General features: G+C 51.0%; 2 protein-coding genes across 4 annotated transcripts; both read left to right on the forward strand.

Moving 5' to 3' along the window:
• Positions 1–581: 581 nt before the first annotated feature.
• Positions 582–2,269, forward strand: RBP5 (retinol binding protein 5). Its single transcript, XM_058018244.1, has 4 exons — positions 582–783; positions 1,038–1,216; positions 1,690–1,791; positions 2,135–2,269. Exons 1-4 carry the CDS (start codon positions 711–713, stop codon positions 2,186–2,188), a joined length of 408 nt encoding a protein of 135 aa, XP_057874227.1. The 5' UTR covers positions 582–710; the 3' UTR covers positions 2,189–2,269.
• A 3,299-nt stretch (positions 2,270–5,568) lies between these two features.
• Positions 5,569–14,335, forward strand: C1R (complement C1r). Of its 3 annotated transcripts, none has more exons than XM_058045220.1 (11): positions 5,569–5,686; positions 7,765–7,999; positions 8,235–8,427; positions 8,603–8,746; positions 8,871–9,067; positions 9,546–9,693; positions 9,778–9,899; positions 10,469–10,547; positions 10,933–11,073; positions 12,799–12,873; positions 13,103–14,335. In XM_058045220.1, exons 1-11 carry the CDS (start codon positions 5,616–5,618, stop codon positions 13,903–13,905), a joined length of 2,208 nt encoding a protein of 735 aa, XP_057901203.1. In that variant the 5' UTR covers positions 5,569–5,615; the 3' UTR covers positions 13,906–14,335. The 3 variants fall into 3 exon arrangements, with proteins under 3 accessions (XP_057901203.1, XP_057901202.1, XP_057901201.1); XM_058045219.1 differs by lacking the exon at positions 5,569–5,686 and adding an exon at positions 7,050–7,087; XM_058045218.1 differs by lacking the exon at positions 5,569–5,686 and having other exon boundaries at positions 7,248–7,999.
• The last annotated feature ends 457 nt before the right edge of the window (positions 14,336–14,792 follow it).

Genomic DNA, 14,792 nt, shown 5'->3' on the forward strand with positions numbered 1-14,792 from the left:
CGGGATGCGGAACCGGGATGCGGGACGGGGATGCGGGATGGGGATGCGTGATGGGGATGCGGGACCGGGATGCAGGCGGGGCGCGCCGGCCGCTCCTCGCCTCCCCACTGCGGGCCGGGCTGTCCGCGGAGCGCGGCGACGGCTGCGGGCGCCTGCCCGGGGAGGGGGGAAGCTTCGACACCGGGACGAGGAGGGCGTGGAGGTCGGGGGGGATGCGGAGGCGAGGGGCCGCAGAGCGCACCCGGAGCCCCGGCTCGGGCTGGGCAGGGCGGAGCTGCCAGCCTGCCGCCGCCTCTCCTCGACGGGGTGTCCGCACCGTGGGGAGCGCAGGCCAGGGCGCTGCTCCGACGAAGCTCGCAGCCACCGGCGCCACGGTGTGTGGAGGGTCCGGAGAGGGAGGGCTCCTTGCCGCTGGTTGGAAGTCCAGAGTTTAACACGAGCAGCCCCCGAGGAGGGCGGAGGCTGAGGAGGTAACCCGCCGTCCCTACGTCCTGCCCAGGCGAGGCGGAGATGCCGGAGCAGGGGCCGTCCCGGGCCTTTCCGCGCCCCCCGGCGCGGGGACTCTTACTGCGGCGGGGGGCGCGGGGACCGGGCCGCTCCGCGGGACAGCCACCGGCCCGCCCGGAGAGCCAGCCTGGTCCCGGCGCCGCTGCTGCCCGGCTGCTTGTGCTCCTTCCTCCGCACCGTCCGCCGCGTCCCTGTGCCCCGGCATGCCTCCCAACCTCACCGGCTATTACCGCTTCGTCTCCCAAGAGAACATGGACAATTACCTGCGCGCTTTAGGTAACGCTCCCCTCCCCATCGCGCTCCCTCCTCCCCTTTAGTTCCGTATCTCCAAAAAGTTAGGAGTCGGAAAGGGGAAAGAGGAAGGGAATTGGGAACCTTCTGGTCCTTCGTCTCCTACCACCACTTTTGCGCTGTGGTAGGAGAGGAAAAGAGGTACTATGGCTGATGCTCCTTGGCTAAAAGAGTGGAGGAGCTCTGCTGGAGGAGCGACCTGGGTCGTCCGCACATCTCCCCTCTTTCTCATCCTCTAGATATCAACGTGGTCCTGCGAAAGCTGGTCTGCCTACTGAAGCCGGACAAAGAGATTATCCACACGGGAGATCACATGGTCATCCGCACCATCACCTCCCTGCGGGACTATGTTATGGATTTCGACGTGGGAGTCCAGTTTGAGGAAGACTTGGGACCCGTGGATGGACGCAAGTGCCAGGTGAGAAAGCCAAGCAGTGCAGTTTCACAGGGGACTGGGGTGTGCTAAAGAGTTCAGGGACTTGCTCAGCTTTTTGACTCAATACCCAGGTGAGAACCAAGCCCAGAGCTGGCATGCCCCTGCAGGTCCAGGAGTAAGTGGTTCTATGAGTAAATCACTCACTGCCAAGAGAATGAGCAGCAGAGAGCCAGAAACCAGTTCTCTGGGATCCGGAGGATATTATCCTCTGGAGCAAAGCCCTGAAAAGATAGAATGTCGGGCCACTTGGCAGAACTCTGTTGTTGCACTTGGAAGCCAGAGGGTCATTCACCTCCAACAAAGACCATCTGTCCCAAGGAACCATTAAAGAGACACCAGATCAGGGACTGCATTTGATATTGTATCGGAGAGGAACAGCCAGTGTCAGCGCTGGAAACATGTATCACGCTGATCCATTTGTCTCAGGACCATGTCTCCCCTCTCCTTCCCTTCAGACAACCGTGTCCTGGGAGGGGGATCAGCTGGTGTGCGAGCAGCTCGGAGAGAAGAGGAACCGCGGCTGGAGGCACTGGTTGGAGGGGGACCAGCTGCATCTGGTGAGGAGGGATCCGGTGCAGCTTGCAAAATCCCGGTCACAGCGAGTGGGGGGACACAGTGTTGGCTCTGAGCCGGCCCTGCAGTTTCCTTCCCCCTTCTCTGAGACTTCATCCCCGGCTCTGCGGGGGGCAGCCACCGCTGCACACAAACATCCGCCTCCAGGGTTTAAAAGTTAAACTCAAACGTTCAACAGCTCCACAAAGGCGATGTCCCTTCCCTGCCCTGCAGCCAGACCCGCAGGGGCTTTGGGAGGGCTCCAGCCAGCAGCGGGAGGGCTGGCAGAACTGGGGAGGGGCAGGAGGGGATCCAACCTAAACTCCTCTCTTGCCTCCCCTTTCCCAGCGCATGACTGCCGAAGACGAGGTCTGCGTCCAGGTTTTCCAGAAGGTGAAGTGAGCGCTCCCCGCAGAGATGCCCGGGCGGGACCCGCGCTCCCCAGTGCGAGAAAGAAAAAGAAACACGACCCGATCGAGCCGAGCCCCCCCGTAGCAGCGTGTTTTCTTGAGCCTCGCCCACCGGCCAGCGGCGGCCGGGGGTCACGGCTGGGCCGGGCCGGCGGCGGCGGGAGGCGGGCAGCGGGACGGGCCGGGGCGGGAGCGCTGGGCCGCCGGCGGCGCGGAGGCTCCTTTCAGAATAAGAGCGCTCGGGGAGGAGCGGGGCGGGGGCTGCCCCGGCACCGGCCCGGCCCCGCAGCTCCCGCGCTCCTCCCGCCGCCCCACCGCGGCCGGAGCCCGCCGTGCCCGCCGGGATTGGGGGATCTGTGCCCGAGTGGGCAGGGGTAGCTTAGGCTGCTTCTGCAGGCATCACCTGCCGTCTTCTCTGGTCCTCTGGGGATGATGCATTCTTCCCGGGATTGTAGGATCATAGAATCATGGAATGGCTTGGGTTGTAAGGATGTTAAAGATCATTTAGTTCCAGGCCTCCCCTGGAATTCAGAAGAAATTCTTCTTCATTGAAATGGACTACCCAAGGAGGTGGTGGAGTCACCATCCCCAGAGATGTTCACAAAATGATTGGATGTGGCCCTTGCTGCCATGGTCTCTTTGAAAAGGTTGATGATCGGTCAAAGGTTGGATTTGATGCTCTTGGAGGTCTTTTCCAACCTAAGTGATTCTGTGATTGTGTGACATTTCACTTAGATCATGTGGCTTAAAGCCTGGTCCAGTCTGAACTTGAGCACTTCCAGGGATGGGGCAGCCACAGCTTCTTGGGGTCCTCGAGCAGGATGGGTAGGATCAGAACTTGTCCTTCAGAGTCTAGGATTCTCACCTGGTGGTGTGAAGGGGAGGGCTGGAGTACTCAGCCCCATGTTCCCCACCTTCCTGAGGAGGTCCCATGGGTGAGGAAGGGTCAGGATCTCTTTGTGGGGTCAGAAACCACAGCCACCTCTCTAGCCCCAGCATTACTTCTGGCATTCTTGGTGGGGTCTCCTCACAACCATCCGCTGGTTCACAGCTATCTGCAGCTGGAGACCAAGGGGCACAACCAGAGGAGGTGAGGTGCCCCGAAAATCCAGACCCAGGCCACAAAGAGAGCTGTTCTTTAATTATGACACTTTACGCGTTGGGCACAAGTCCACAGGCAGTTATTCCTGAAAAATAACCTCCTGTTGCCCCCCAACAGAAGGTTGAAAGACAGGGTACACAAAAATGTGCAACTGCTGACACCACAAAGAGCCAAGAGATTGGCAGATTTTTAAAATATAAGCCCTTTATTTTTTCTGCCGGCAATCATTTAAAAATAGTGTTTTCTGGAGAGCTTCTTTTCAGGAAACTGCAAAGATGAGTGCCATGAGAAAAACATTACTTCAGAACATGTGATAGGCAAAGGCTTGGGGAGCTGCAGCTGTGCCTACGGTGTCAACCTCTGACTCTTTATGGTTGTATCTAGAAACATATGAGACAGGAGCACCCTGTCAGTATCCACAATCCACAATTTGGGTGCCACAATCAAAGCCAGTGAGCAGTCAGAGGAGGCCATCCAGCACATCTGCTGTGTGCAGACCTCCTCAGCCCATCACTCCTTCTACCACAGGGAACCTCTACATGACCTTTGTTGTATCATGAAGCTGCAGAAGGCAGAGCAGCTGGAGCTGGTTCCACTGCTGCCCTCTTTGCACTCTTCCATGCCACAAGAACTCCCTCAGAGCTGCTCCTGATGCCCAGCACTGAGCCCACCTCACCATGTCCAGACCGGCATCTTCCAGACTGTGTGGTCAACAACTAATCTGCTCATTCCAGGCCTTGCACCACAAGCTGGTACAAACTCTCCTCTTCTGAGCCTTCATTCTGGTTGGATGGCAGACACTATTGCCTTCAGGTGATTAGCCAGACTCTTCTGCCATCCACGTAATTTTCCTGTAAGCCTGTGAGGTGATAGGCCAAGTAGATTGCTTCTGACTCGTTGCCAGCCATCATGTATCCATGACAGCCTCTCTTCTTCAGGAATCATCTGATTGGGCCAGAACCACAGATAAGAGTCATTACTCACTTGATGTGGTCCCCACACTAATGATAATCATAGGGGATAGTACTGCAACATATTCTAGGCCTTCAGGTAGTAACTACCTGCATTAATAATCCAGTTTTTCCTTTCATAATCATGAAAGGTGTGATGCCTAAGTCAGATGGTGACTTTACCCCACAGAACTGCATTGCTGAGACATGAGGCTATGGGAAGTGAGGATGCCACTGTAAAGCAGGGAAAGTTGTGATATTGGGAGGACTCAGGTGGGAGGAGGTGTGATACTGGTGAGTGGCTGGTGCTGCAGAACTGTGTACCCCTCAGGGTATTACACTTGGTTCTGCTCCTTGATTTAGAAGACACAGAAATAGACTGCCAAGGTGCTGTTGCTGCTGCTCACCATCTCATATCAGGGGAAAGACCCACTGTTTGAGTCCTGAACCTTCTTTTGGTCTTGATCATCCTCTCCCTACCAGCCAGAGCTGCAGAAGCAGCATGATTTGTCTGAAAGAGCCACTCTCTCACAGGCCTGACTGTGTGAAGGCCAAGCCCAATGGCAGTGTCCCCAGAAGGCTCCAACCAAGCCTTTGGGTACTTTGGGTAGTCAAACCTATGGGGTTGAATGTAGAGTGCCCTGGGGAAGCAGCTCAGTGTTTATAGGTGAGCCTGGGTCTGCAGCCCTGCTGTGCTGTAGGGTAGGTGGTATAGCTGTAAGAGACCAAACAGAGGTAGTTCTCTGTCCTCCTTGACTCAGGCTTCAGGATAAAGTATCCAGCTCCTTCTTCACTGTGGACAAGAGGATCTAGTCCACATGCCAGAAGATATTTTCATGGTTTCTGAGTCTGTAAAGCAGATTTCTTTCCAACAACCTCCTGCAAGACACTGTATTCAAAGCAGGGTTCTCGCTCTATAAGAGGATGTTGTCATTTTTGACCATGCTGAAGATCTACAGTTTTTTTACTTTTCTCTGATATTGTCTGTATTTATTGTCCAGAGCACTTGTGATGCAGCTGAGGCCCACAGGCAGCAAACAGGGGCCACTTTTGGCATTCTGTGGTCCTACATATATTCCGTGGTCATACAGGAATTCTGCCCCTAAGCAAAGATGGGCACATACGTCCTTCAAGGAAAAACCATGCTATTTCTTGGCCCCAGCCCAGCAGGAGGAAGAGGATTGCCCGGAGCCCCTGAAGGGCAGGCCAGCCAGCAGTGGGAGCGCTGGAGCTGCGCTGCGGGTGCCGCTGTGCTGTCCCAGCCAGGCGGCTCTGGGATGTGTGTTAGGGGAGGGCTGCTCGGGCTGGATGTGTCCCCAGCCAACCACCCCTGCTTCACCGGCTGAACTCGTCTCCTGTCATCCCAGATGGTGCTGTCGGGACGGGAAAAGGCATTGAGGACACGGCAGATGTGCTTTGAAAGTGTCACTCCCAGTAAGTGCCCCCTGGATAGAGGATTGCTTGTCAAGGACACAGCGAAATTATCTGCTTCCACAAAGGATCCCCAGGGCTGTCTGTCTGTCCGTGCTTTCCCAGAGAACACTCTTCCCAGGCTTCCCACTGCTTTCCAGGTGTGGTTTCTGAGTAAGAAACCGCTCCAGCATGGCACAGCACAGCAGTGAGCCTGCCCTGATGCAGAGCACATCAGGAAGTACTGGGATAATGTTCTATCTTTAATCTTAAATCTGATATGTGGGGCCATATGGTATTATAGCAGTGGCATTTATTATGTGTTTATGTCATCTTTTTGGGATAATAATTCAAAGATGTTTGATGAACAGGTTCTCTAGTACACTTCCATAAATATCCCAAAGCTGCTTGCTTCATTCTTTTTAACACTATTTTCATCTTCATTCAACATGTTTTTGTGGCTGTGAATTGCTTCCTCTGATTTCAATGCAAGACACTTCGTAACCTCTCTGAAGCCACTCATAATTCCAAGGAAAAACACTAAAATGGTGTTTTATCTCTTCCACCAAAGCCTGAAAGCCAAGAAATTTTAAACTTCATAAAACTGGGGACATAAATACATGTCTTGGGCACTATGTTGTTAAAAGCCTGAAAGGGGTTTTCAAGTTTCTATATTTTCTCATTTCCCCATTAAATAGAGGGCCTTATCTATCTATCTTGGTTCTCCTAAAAATGCTTGCAGAAGAAACATCAAGAGGGGTCCTTGAAAAGGGATTTGTTCTCAGAATGCCTTTAATTCTGTAGACTTTCATTTTTCTTAATATCTTTTTAACTCAAGTGCCTGAGGCTTCTTGCTTTCCTTGAGGATGATCCCAGTTCCCACCCCCCAGAAATCTCAGAAGTGCTCTTCAGCAGGTCAGAATTGAGAAAACTTATCTTTTTTGACAGCTTCATTTCGGCTTGATTTTTTGAAAGTTTGAATTAACTTGTGAAGACTATAAATTTTCTCATCTCTCTAAATCAGAAAAGAGCCCGGGGGGACTGGGGGGGTCTTTCGAGGAGGACATTTTCTGCGGGAACAAACTCGGAGCAGCTCCTGGATTGCAGACCAAGCCCTCGGAGGGGTCTCAGGCAATCGTTTTCCTGCCTCCAGGGCCAGGAGAGGTCTCTCGGCTCTGTGTGGCCAGGCCGGGGCTCCCCCGGGGCTCCCCCGGCTCGCTCGGCAGCAGAGGGCAGCAGAGCCGGCGCTGGGACCGGCCTGGTCCGGGGCCAGGCTGCTCGCAGTGCTGCTTTCTATTCCCCGCTCCTGCCTCCCGAGCTCCCTCCTCCTCCTCCTCCTCCTCCTCCTCCCCCGGTCCCGCCCCGGCTCCCCGCCGGCCGCCGCTCCGAGCTCCGCCGGGCTGCACGGGCAGCGGGAGCGCACGGAGATGTGAGTCGGGCTCCGGGCAGGGGCACAGCCCTGGGGGAGGGTGGGGGTCCTGGGGCTCAGACCTTTCCAGGGAGGAGAACAGGACTTCGGGGCTGAGCTGCTGCGCTGGGCAATGAGCTTGTCCCGGAGGAACACGGAGGGCGAGGGGGGAGATGCGCAGAATGAGAGATAAAAAATGTGAGTGCCAACTTTTGGAGGCATGAGTGGCGAGAGGGCTGCCCAGGAGACACTGGCAGGATTGCTCCACAGCAAACGGAGCTTGAGATCTTCAGATCCTCGCCAAGGATCCTAAACTAGTGATAACCCAAAACAACTCACTGGCCCGGGGTCAAGGGGGACCAACCTTCTCCTGTTTCTATAAGAATCAGCCCTACAGCTTCTGGGGACATGCAGACCTTACTCAGGGAATTCACCCATGCTCCTCCACACTGCTTCCTGGGTTAATGAATTTCTCTGTAGAGGCTAGTACAGTGGCTTGCTGGAACCTTGCTAGTGCTGGTGTCTTCATTTCAGCTGCCCTTCTTGTTCCTGAGTGATCCAAGCCAGGAGCTGGTCCTGCAATCAGGCTTCCTGTGTTTGCATTCCTCTGGACAGTGCACAAATCAGTTGTGAAGTCTCTCCTGATTTTGAATGACCTAATTTTGTGCAATGTCATCGTTTATTTGTTGTATTCACAGGCATGTTCCTTGTCTCCCATGGGTCTTCCTCTTTTTTGGAGTGATCAGTTCCAGTCCTGTCCCAAGAGGTTCTCCCTTTTTTGGGGAGATCAGATCCCCCAATTATCCCAAGCCATATCCCAATGATAACATCAGCAGCTGGGATATCCAGGTCCCAAAAGGCTATGTGGTGAAGCTGACCTTCAAATACTTTGACCTGGAGCCATCTGAGTCCTGCTTCTATGACTATGTTAAGGTACGTGCACAGACTCCTGGGCCAGGGGGTGCCTGGAGATGGCAGCCCAGGGGCCACCACGTGCAATGGCTCCTCTTCCACCAGGCCTCATCTGATGCTTCCCACAAAGGAAAGGGAAGGAGTTAATGATAGAAATGGGAGGAGCAAACACTGACAACTCATGGTTGGGTAATATCAGTGTGTGGGGCAGGCTCAATTTTTTGAGGCTGCACTGATTTCACCTTAACTTTGACAGATCAAAGCAGACAAGAAGGACTTGGGCAGATTTTGTGGCCGACTTGGGTCGACCACAGGCAATCACCCGGGAAGAAAGGAGTTTGTATCTAAGGGGAGAAAGATGCACCTGCAATTTCACTCTGATTTCTCCAATGAAGACAATGGCACAGTGATTCCCTACAGGGGCTTCCTGGCATCCTACAGAGCTGTGGGTGAGTAGGAAATACCCTTGGCATGCAGAAGGAAAAGCCTGTGTGGCTCCAACCAATTTCCCTCCTTGCCAGGCAAATAGAGATGCTTCAGCCAAGGATATGGATCTCTAAGTACTGTAGAGCAGGGAGGTTTAACACTTTCTTCCCCTTGCCCCTTGACTTCCTGTGTCTTCAGATCTGGATGAATGTGATCCTAACAATGCTCCAGAGAACAATGAAAGGCCTCAATGCCAGCACTTCTGTCACAACTATGTGGGTGGCTACTTCTGTTCTTGCCAGATTGGCTACCAGCTTCAGAGTGACCAGCACTCCTGCAAAGGTAAAGAGAAATTTTATAAGATCAGAGGAGCAGGCGGGTTGGGAGAAGTGACTTAGGAAGCAGATGGCGGGGCTGCAGAAGGCACATCCCCATGATGTGACCTGTCCTTTCCTCCTCTTCACAGTGGAGTGCAGCAGTGAGTTGTTCACGGAGGCCTCTGGGTACCTGAGCAGCCCCGAGTACCCGCAGCCCTATCCCGAGTCCCTCCGGTGTAACTACAGCATCCGTCTGCAGGAGGGCCTGTCCATCGCCCTCAGGTTCTTGGAACCCTTTGAGATTGATGATCACCAGCAAGTCCACTGTCCTTATGACCAGCTCAAGGTACTGAGATTAGCAAATTCTCCTTCCAACCCTGCTGCCAGACCCAGACAGGAGTTGTGGGGACACCACTATTAAGACGAGAAATATGGGATCAGCGCAAGCAGAATGTCCCAGCACAAATGCCCCAGCACTGTCTCCCCCTCAGTGTATTTAATTACCACTGTCCTGAGGTCAGAGGCTCTGGGTCATAGGCCCCTGTGAGTGAAGGAAAAGAACCCATCCTTCTTCCAGTTTAATTTCCCTTTGATTTAATCTCAGGGACTGATAGGTCTGACTCCCAGATAAGGGAGAAGCAGAGCTTGTGCTGGATCAGTCTGTAGTTCTGATCTGTCAGTGAAGGCATCAGCAGAGACGGGTCTGACAACCAGACCTATTCACCATCACAGGCATTGGTAAATTTGCTCTGGGTTGAAACAGGCATACTGAGGCAGAAAGGCATGTGTGGTTCTGTTTCTGTGATACATCTTTTCCTCATCAGATCCAAGCCCGAGGGAGAGAGATTGGTGAATTCTGTGGCAGGGAACCACCTGGCGTCATTGAAACCAACAGCAATGAGGTGGATATACTCTTCCTCACTGATGACTCAGGGTTCAGCCGTGGCTGGAAGATCCACTACACCTCAGAGAGTAAGGGATTTCTCCCCCAGAGGCTACTACAGCCCACTGACACTGTTTGCTAATCCCAGCCTAACCTGTCCCACTGTCTCACAGAAATACGGTGCCCACAGCCTGTCCCACGGGATCAGTTCACCATCATCAGAGACCCACAGCCTGTGTACCAATTTCAGGACTATGTTGTTGTCAGCTGCAAGACTGGGTATCACCTGATGGAGGTGAGATCCCTTGTCCACTCCCTTCAGCCATATTCTCTTTTGTTTTCAGTTTGTGCCTTTCACTTTTGGTTGAACTTCCTCTGGAGATTTCACTCATGGCAACCTCTTGTCATTTCTGTTTCTTCTTTCAGCTTTCTTCCAGTGCTTTCTCTTTCCCCAGCTCTCTTCCTTATGCAGTTACTCTTTCATGAAGCCCTGGTAGAAAACTAAAGACAAAGATCCCAGGAAAAGTTGGTAGACAGGAACACCCCTTTGGAAGGATATGAAACCAGAAGATGAAAGCAGATGTTACCAGCCTCCCTTGCCATCCTATTGCCAGGGCTGGGTAGCACCTCTGACTCGTTGTGGGTTTATAGCTGCTGGCTGCTGGCATCTTGGCCTGCTATGAAGAATGTGTAGCCCGTGGCAATTACAGTATAGAGGGAAAAGAGGAGACAGCAACTGGAACAGACTGCAGAGGGGCAAATATTGGACAGCAGTGAAAAGATGGGCACACAGAATAATATTTAGATGTGGGGAAGGAATTAGAGGCTCTGTACAACCAACAGATGTTTTTCTCTCCCATGTAGGGTGACAAAAAGCTGATGTCCTTCACGGCTGTCTGCCAGGCTGATGGCACATGGCATCAACCCATGCCCCGCTGTGAAGGTGAGTGATCTGAGAATGGGAATAACATCCTCTGCTGTGGCTTTCCTCCTCCAGGAACCTGGGAAATTCAGCCTCTCTGACTCACTTAATCCATAGCCTCATGGATGTGCTGTCTGAAGAAGCTATGAAGGTCCACCATTGATTCATATTTTTCTGCTTGCAAAAATTCAAATGTTTTTCCTCCCTTACAAAAATACCTAAATATCACTCCCAGATTACTATGATATTGCAATATCTAAAAGCAAAAGATCCTAATCTGGGATCTCTTTTGGGACAACCTCTCTTTGCCCACTGTCCTAACTGGTCCTTCACATCCTGGCCCGAATGCCCAGACTTGCAGTCAATCTCCTGTTGATTCATGTTTTGTTTTTCCCCTTTGTTGTAGTTGTGAACTGTGGCAGCCCCAAAAACATGACCAATGGTGCATTCAGCTACCTTAAGGAGCCTGCAAACAATGAGTACCAGTCGGTGATCGCATACCGGTGCAATGAGCCCTATTACCACATCGTCACCGGGACGGGCGGCGGTGAGTCCTGATCCCACACGGACACCACGGACACCTGTGCCTGGAAAGCCCTCCCACATTTCCAGTTAGAATCGGCTCTTCTCCCCAGGCTTAGGGCTCATGCTTCCTCCTGTGAAGACTCTCCAGTCTTTTCTTGACCCTGCAGCATATCTCTGGAGTCTTCTTGTCTCAGCCTATTCCCACCCTGCTTCATTCCCAGAGCCCATCACATCCCTCTTCCATGCTCCCCTTAACTTTTGCCAAAGGTCTTATTCTCTCAGCTACAGTTGTGACTTTTTTTTTTTTTTTATAGTGGATTTCATTCTTTTCCTAGTGGATTTCATTCTTTTCTGGTGGATTGCATTCTTTCACTGAAATTCAGGGCATGGTGCCTGGGAATCACCAAAATTCACAAAGCTCACTGCATCAGTCTGAGTTGCTACAGAGGCAAATAAATAAACACACATTCTGCTCCAGTGCAGTGCTGTTTAGCTCTTTGGAATATTGTTCAGCTTCAGAGATATCTAACAGCTAAATAACATACTTGCAGAAAAAGCTATTTTAATGCAGCACCTCAGAAAACTTAAGTCATCATTCCAAACCATTCACGTTCCTTCTTTTTACACCTGAGACATTGCTTGATGAGGCAGGACCTTTGATTCCAGGAACAGCATAAGGAGATCATGATTTCCTTGCCTTGGTTGCTCATTTAGCCTCCACAAGGAAAAAAAAATTAATCTGAATCAGTTCCTGGATACAGTTACCAGCATAGATACACGGTTGTGCTGGAGAGATGTGACATGCTACTCAAGAGTTCTTTAAGTTGGTATTAATGTTGAAGTTGATTATTCTTGCATCTGAGTTTAACTCCTTCATATAAATTCAGAGATCAGTCTCATCAGAAGAAAAATCAGGAGCAAGCAAATATTAGCTGCAGCTAAATTCCTGTGGGGAGTCATCCTAATTTAATCAGTTTTGAAAGAGAACAACCAACACTTTCTTAGAAACATTTACTTCCGCGTTAAGACAAATTGTACAAAAATTATTTTTGGTCACCAGCACAAACTTTCTAAGAAAAGCAAGAGTGTTGGAGGTAGTGGAGTTTGTGTTGAGAGGTGACATGTGAAGTTTAGCTGACCTGCAACTTAGGCTCAGAAATAGATACCTATCATGTACAGCACCTGACTCATCTGGTTCCCATTTCTGGGACAAACCACCTTGTCCTACTCTGCAAACTACCGATACCAGAAGTTTGAATCTAAAACCCATGCTTTTACTACTTCTCTCTCTTCTTTGGGCTAAATAAGGTTAAACAGTGCTCTGTACACCTGTGGACCCAGTGAAGATAAGACTTCAAGCAGATGGCCCTTCAACCTTTTCTTCTATAGTGCCTGCTTTACTGCTTTACTGCAGCTTTACTGCTCCCCTGGAACTGAGGTCCTGCTTCAAAATGTACAGACAGAAACATCTCACACCCTACCACAGGCAGCTTCTCCCAGGAAAGATGCTTTGGGATGGAAGGGCTAAGGAACCTCTTGAAAATATTCTATTCTATTCTATTCTATTCTATTCTATTCTATTCTATTCTATTCTATTCTATTCTATTCTATTCTATTCTATTCTATTCTATTCTATTCTATTCTATTCCATTCCATTCCATTCCATTCCATTCCATTCCATTCCATTCCATTTTCTCACCACATGCCTGCAGGCCTGGGTCTCATTCCCTTCCCTCTCATCCTACAGAAAGATTCACCTGTTCTGCTGAGGGAACCTGGCTGGATCAAGATGGCCAGAAGAGAATTCCATCCTGCTTGCCAGGTGAGTAAAAACTCCGACTTCACCTGGTATTTTCTGACTCATGCTTACAATCAGTACAAAAGTGGGGCAGCATGCAGGTAGGGGGGTAAGAATAGCAGTATCTGGCAGGGAAAAGGTAAAACTGTCCAGAAAGCCAAAATAAAGTGAAATCAAACAGTGATGGTGAGGAAAGAGAGAGAAAAGCCAGGACAACAGAGGGTAGGTGTCATGTTCTTGTGTTTCTCCACAGTGTGTGGGAAGCCAGTCCATCCCGTTTTTGAACTCCAGCGGATCTTGGGTGGAAAAGCAGCAAAGAGAGGCAATTTTCCTTGGCAGGCTCTGACTGGCATCAATGGACGAGGGGGTGGTGCGCTCCTGGGCGATCGCTGGATCCTGACTGCTGCCCACACCATCTTCCCCAAAGGAGGAGCACAGAACAATGTGAGCCTGGAGCAGCTGGCAGAGGAGGCTGACATTTTCCTTGGCCACACCAACGTAGACGAGCTCCACAAGATGGGTAACCACCCTGTGCGCAGGATCTTTGTCCACCCGGATTTCAACCCTCAAGATGAGCACAACTTCAACGGGGACATAGCCCTGCTGGAGCTGAAAAACCCAGTAACCCTGGGCCCTACACTGCTGCCCATCTGTCTCCCAGATGCCACCAACACCTCGTTCTACACGCACGGGCACATGGGCTACGTGAGCGGCTTTGGTGTGGACAAGAACCGCATCTCGAGCGATTTGAAGTACGTGAGCCTACCAGCAGTGGCTCAAGAGAAGTGTCAGAGTTGGCTAGACAGTAATAAGAAAGGTATCCCAATGGTTTTCTCTGAGAACATGTTCTGTGCTGGCTTCCTGGAAGGCAAGAAGGATACCTGCCAGGGGGACAGCGGGAGTGTCCTCACGGTGTTGGACAGGGAAAGCGGTCGCTGGGTGGCTACCGGCATCGTTTCGTGGGGAATCGGCTGTGGCACGGGCTACGGCTTCTACACCAAGATCCTCAACTATCTGGACTGGATCAATGGGATAGTAAAGGAGGACAGGCCCTAGGTATTGCTGTCCTACTACCTGAGCACCACTAGCATATCAATTTCCAGACACAGCAAGTCATAGCCAAAGCTTTTCATGATGTCCCAAAGGCTTTTTGAATGCGCAAAGCATGTAACCTTCATCATGAGCACTTCTGAAAGCTGCCATCCTGTTTGGTTGTACCACTGGCAGCTTGGGAGACGCCTTTGTGGGTGTTCTGTCTCATACAAATCATATAACCGGATGAAGCCTTAATTGTCTCAGGAAATCTCATGGCAGCAAACATGTTAAGGTTTGAAATGCTGATGATATCATGAGACTACTGCAGTCTACTTTTGTACTCTCTTTTGTGGGAAGGTTGCAGGGGATAGGGTAGTTTCTGCTGAGTACAGTGTGCGTAAGCCCATTGACATCAGTATGAGTCTGAATAATAAAATACTTGCTGAATAAACCAGGTGTTTCACGTTTTTTTTGTCTATGTTTTTAACAACTGAATACTTTTCAGCACTGGTAGCAACTTTTGTGTAAGATTGACCTGGACTTTTGGACTTTGTATAGGGATTGCTTTACCTACCTACTAAAGTGTTTCCAGTTCTGCAATGGCATATGGCAGCTGCTTATCTGTCCCAAAACAATCATTAGATTACACGGCCTGAAATCCCAGGTGGCTTCAAGGGAGGCAAAAATAACTTGCCTGTGTGATGCCACATTCCAAAACCAGGGAAGGCAACAACCAATCTCATGGAGAAGGGAGCTCAGGAAACTTTACTGATCAGAAGTTGAGGATGGATTTTTTTTTTATACTATATGAAATAAAGCTTTAGCTGCAGGACAGCAGCTCTAAAATGATGCTCACTCAGAGTAAAGCCAACCTCTCTTGTGTTGTGGGTATTCTCTGGAGTTGTCTT

This window comes from Melospiza georgiana, chromosome 2 (assembly GCF_028018845.1).
Source record: "Melospiza georgiana isolate bMelGeo1 chromosome 2, bMelGeo1.pri, whole genome shotgun sequence".
NCBI classification, from domain to species: domain Eukaryota; kingdom Metazoa; phylum Chordata; class Aves; order Passeriformes; family Passerellidae; genus Melospiza; species Melospiza georgiana.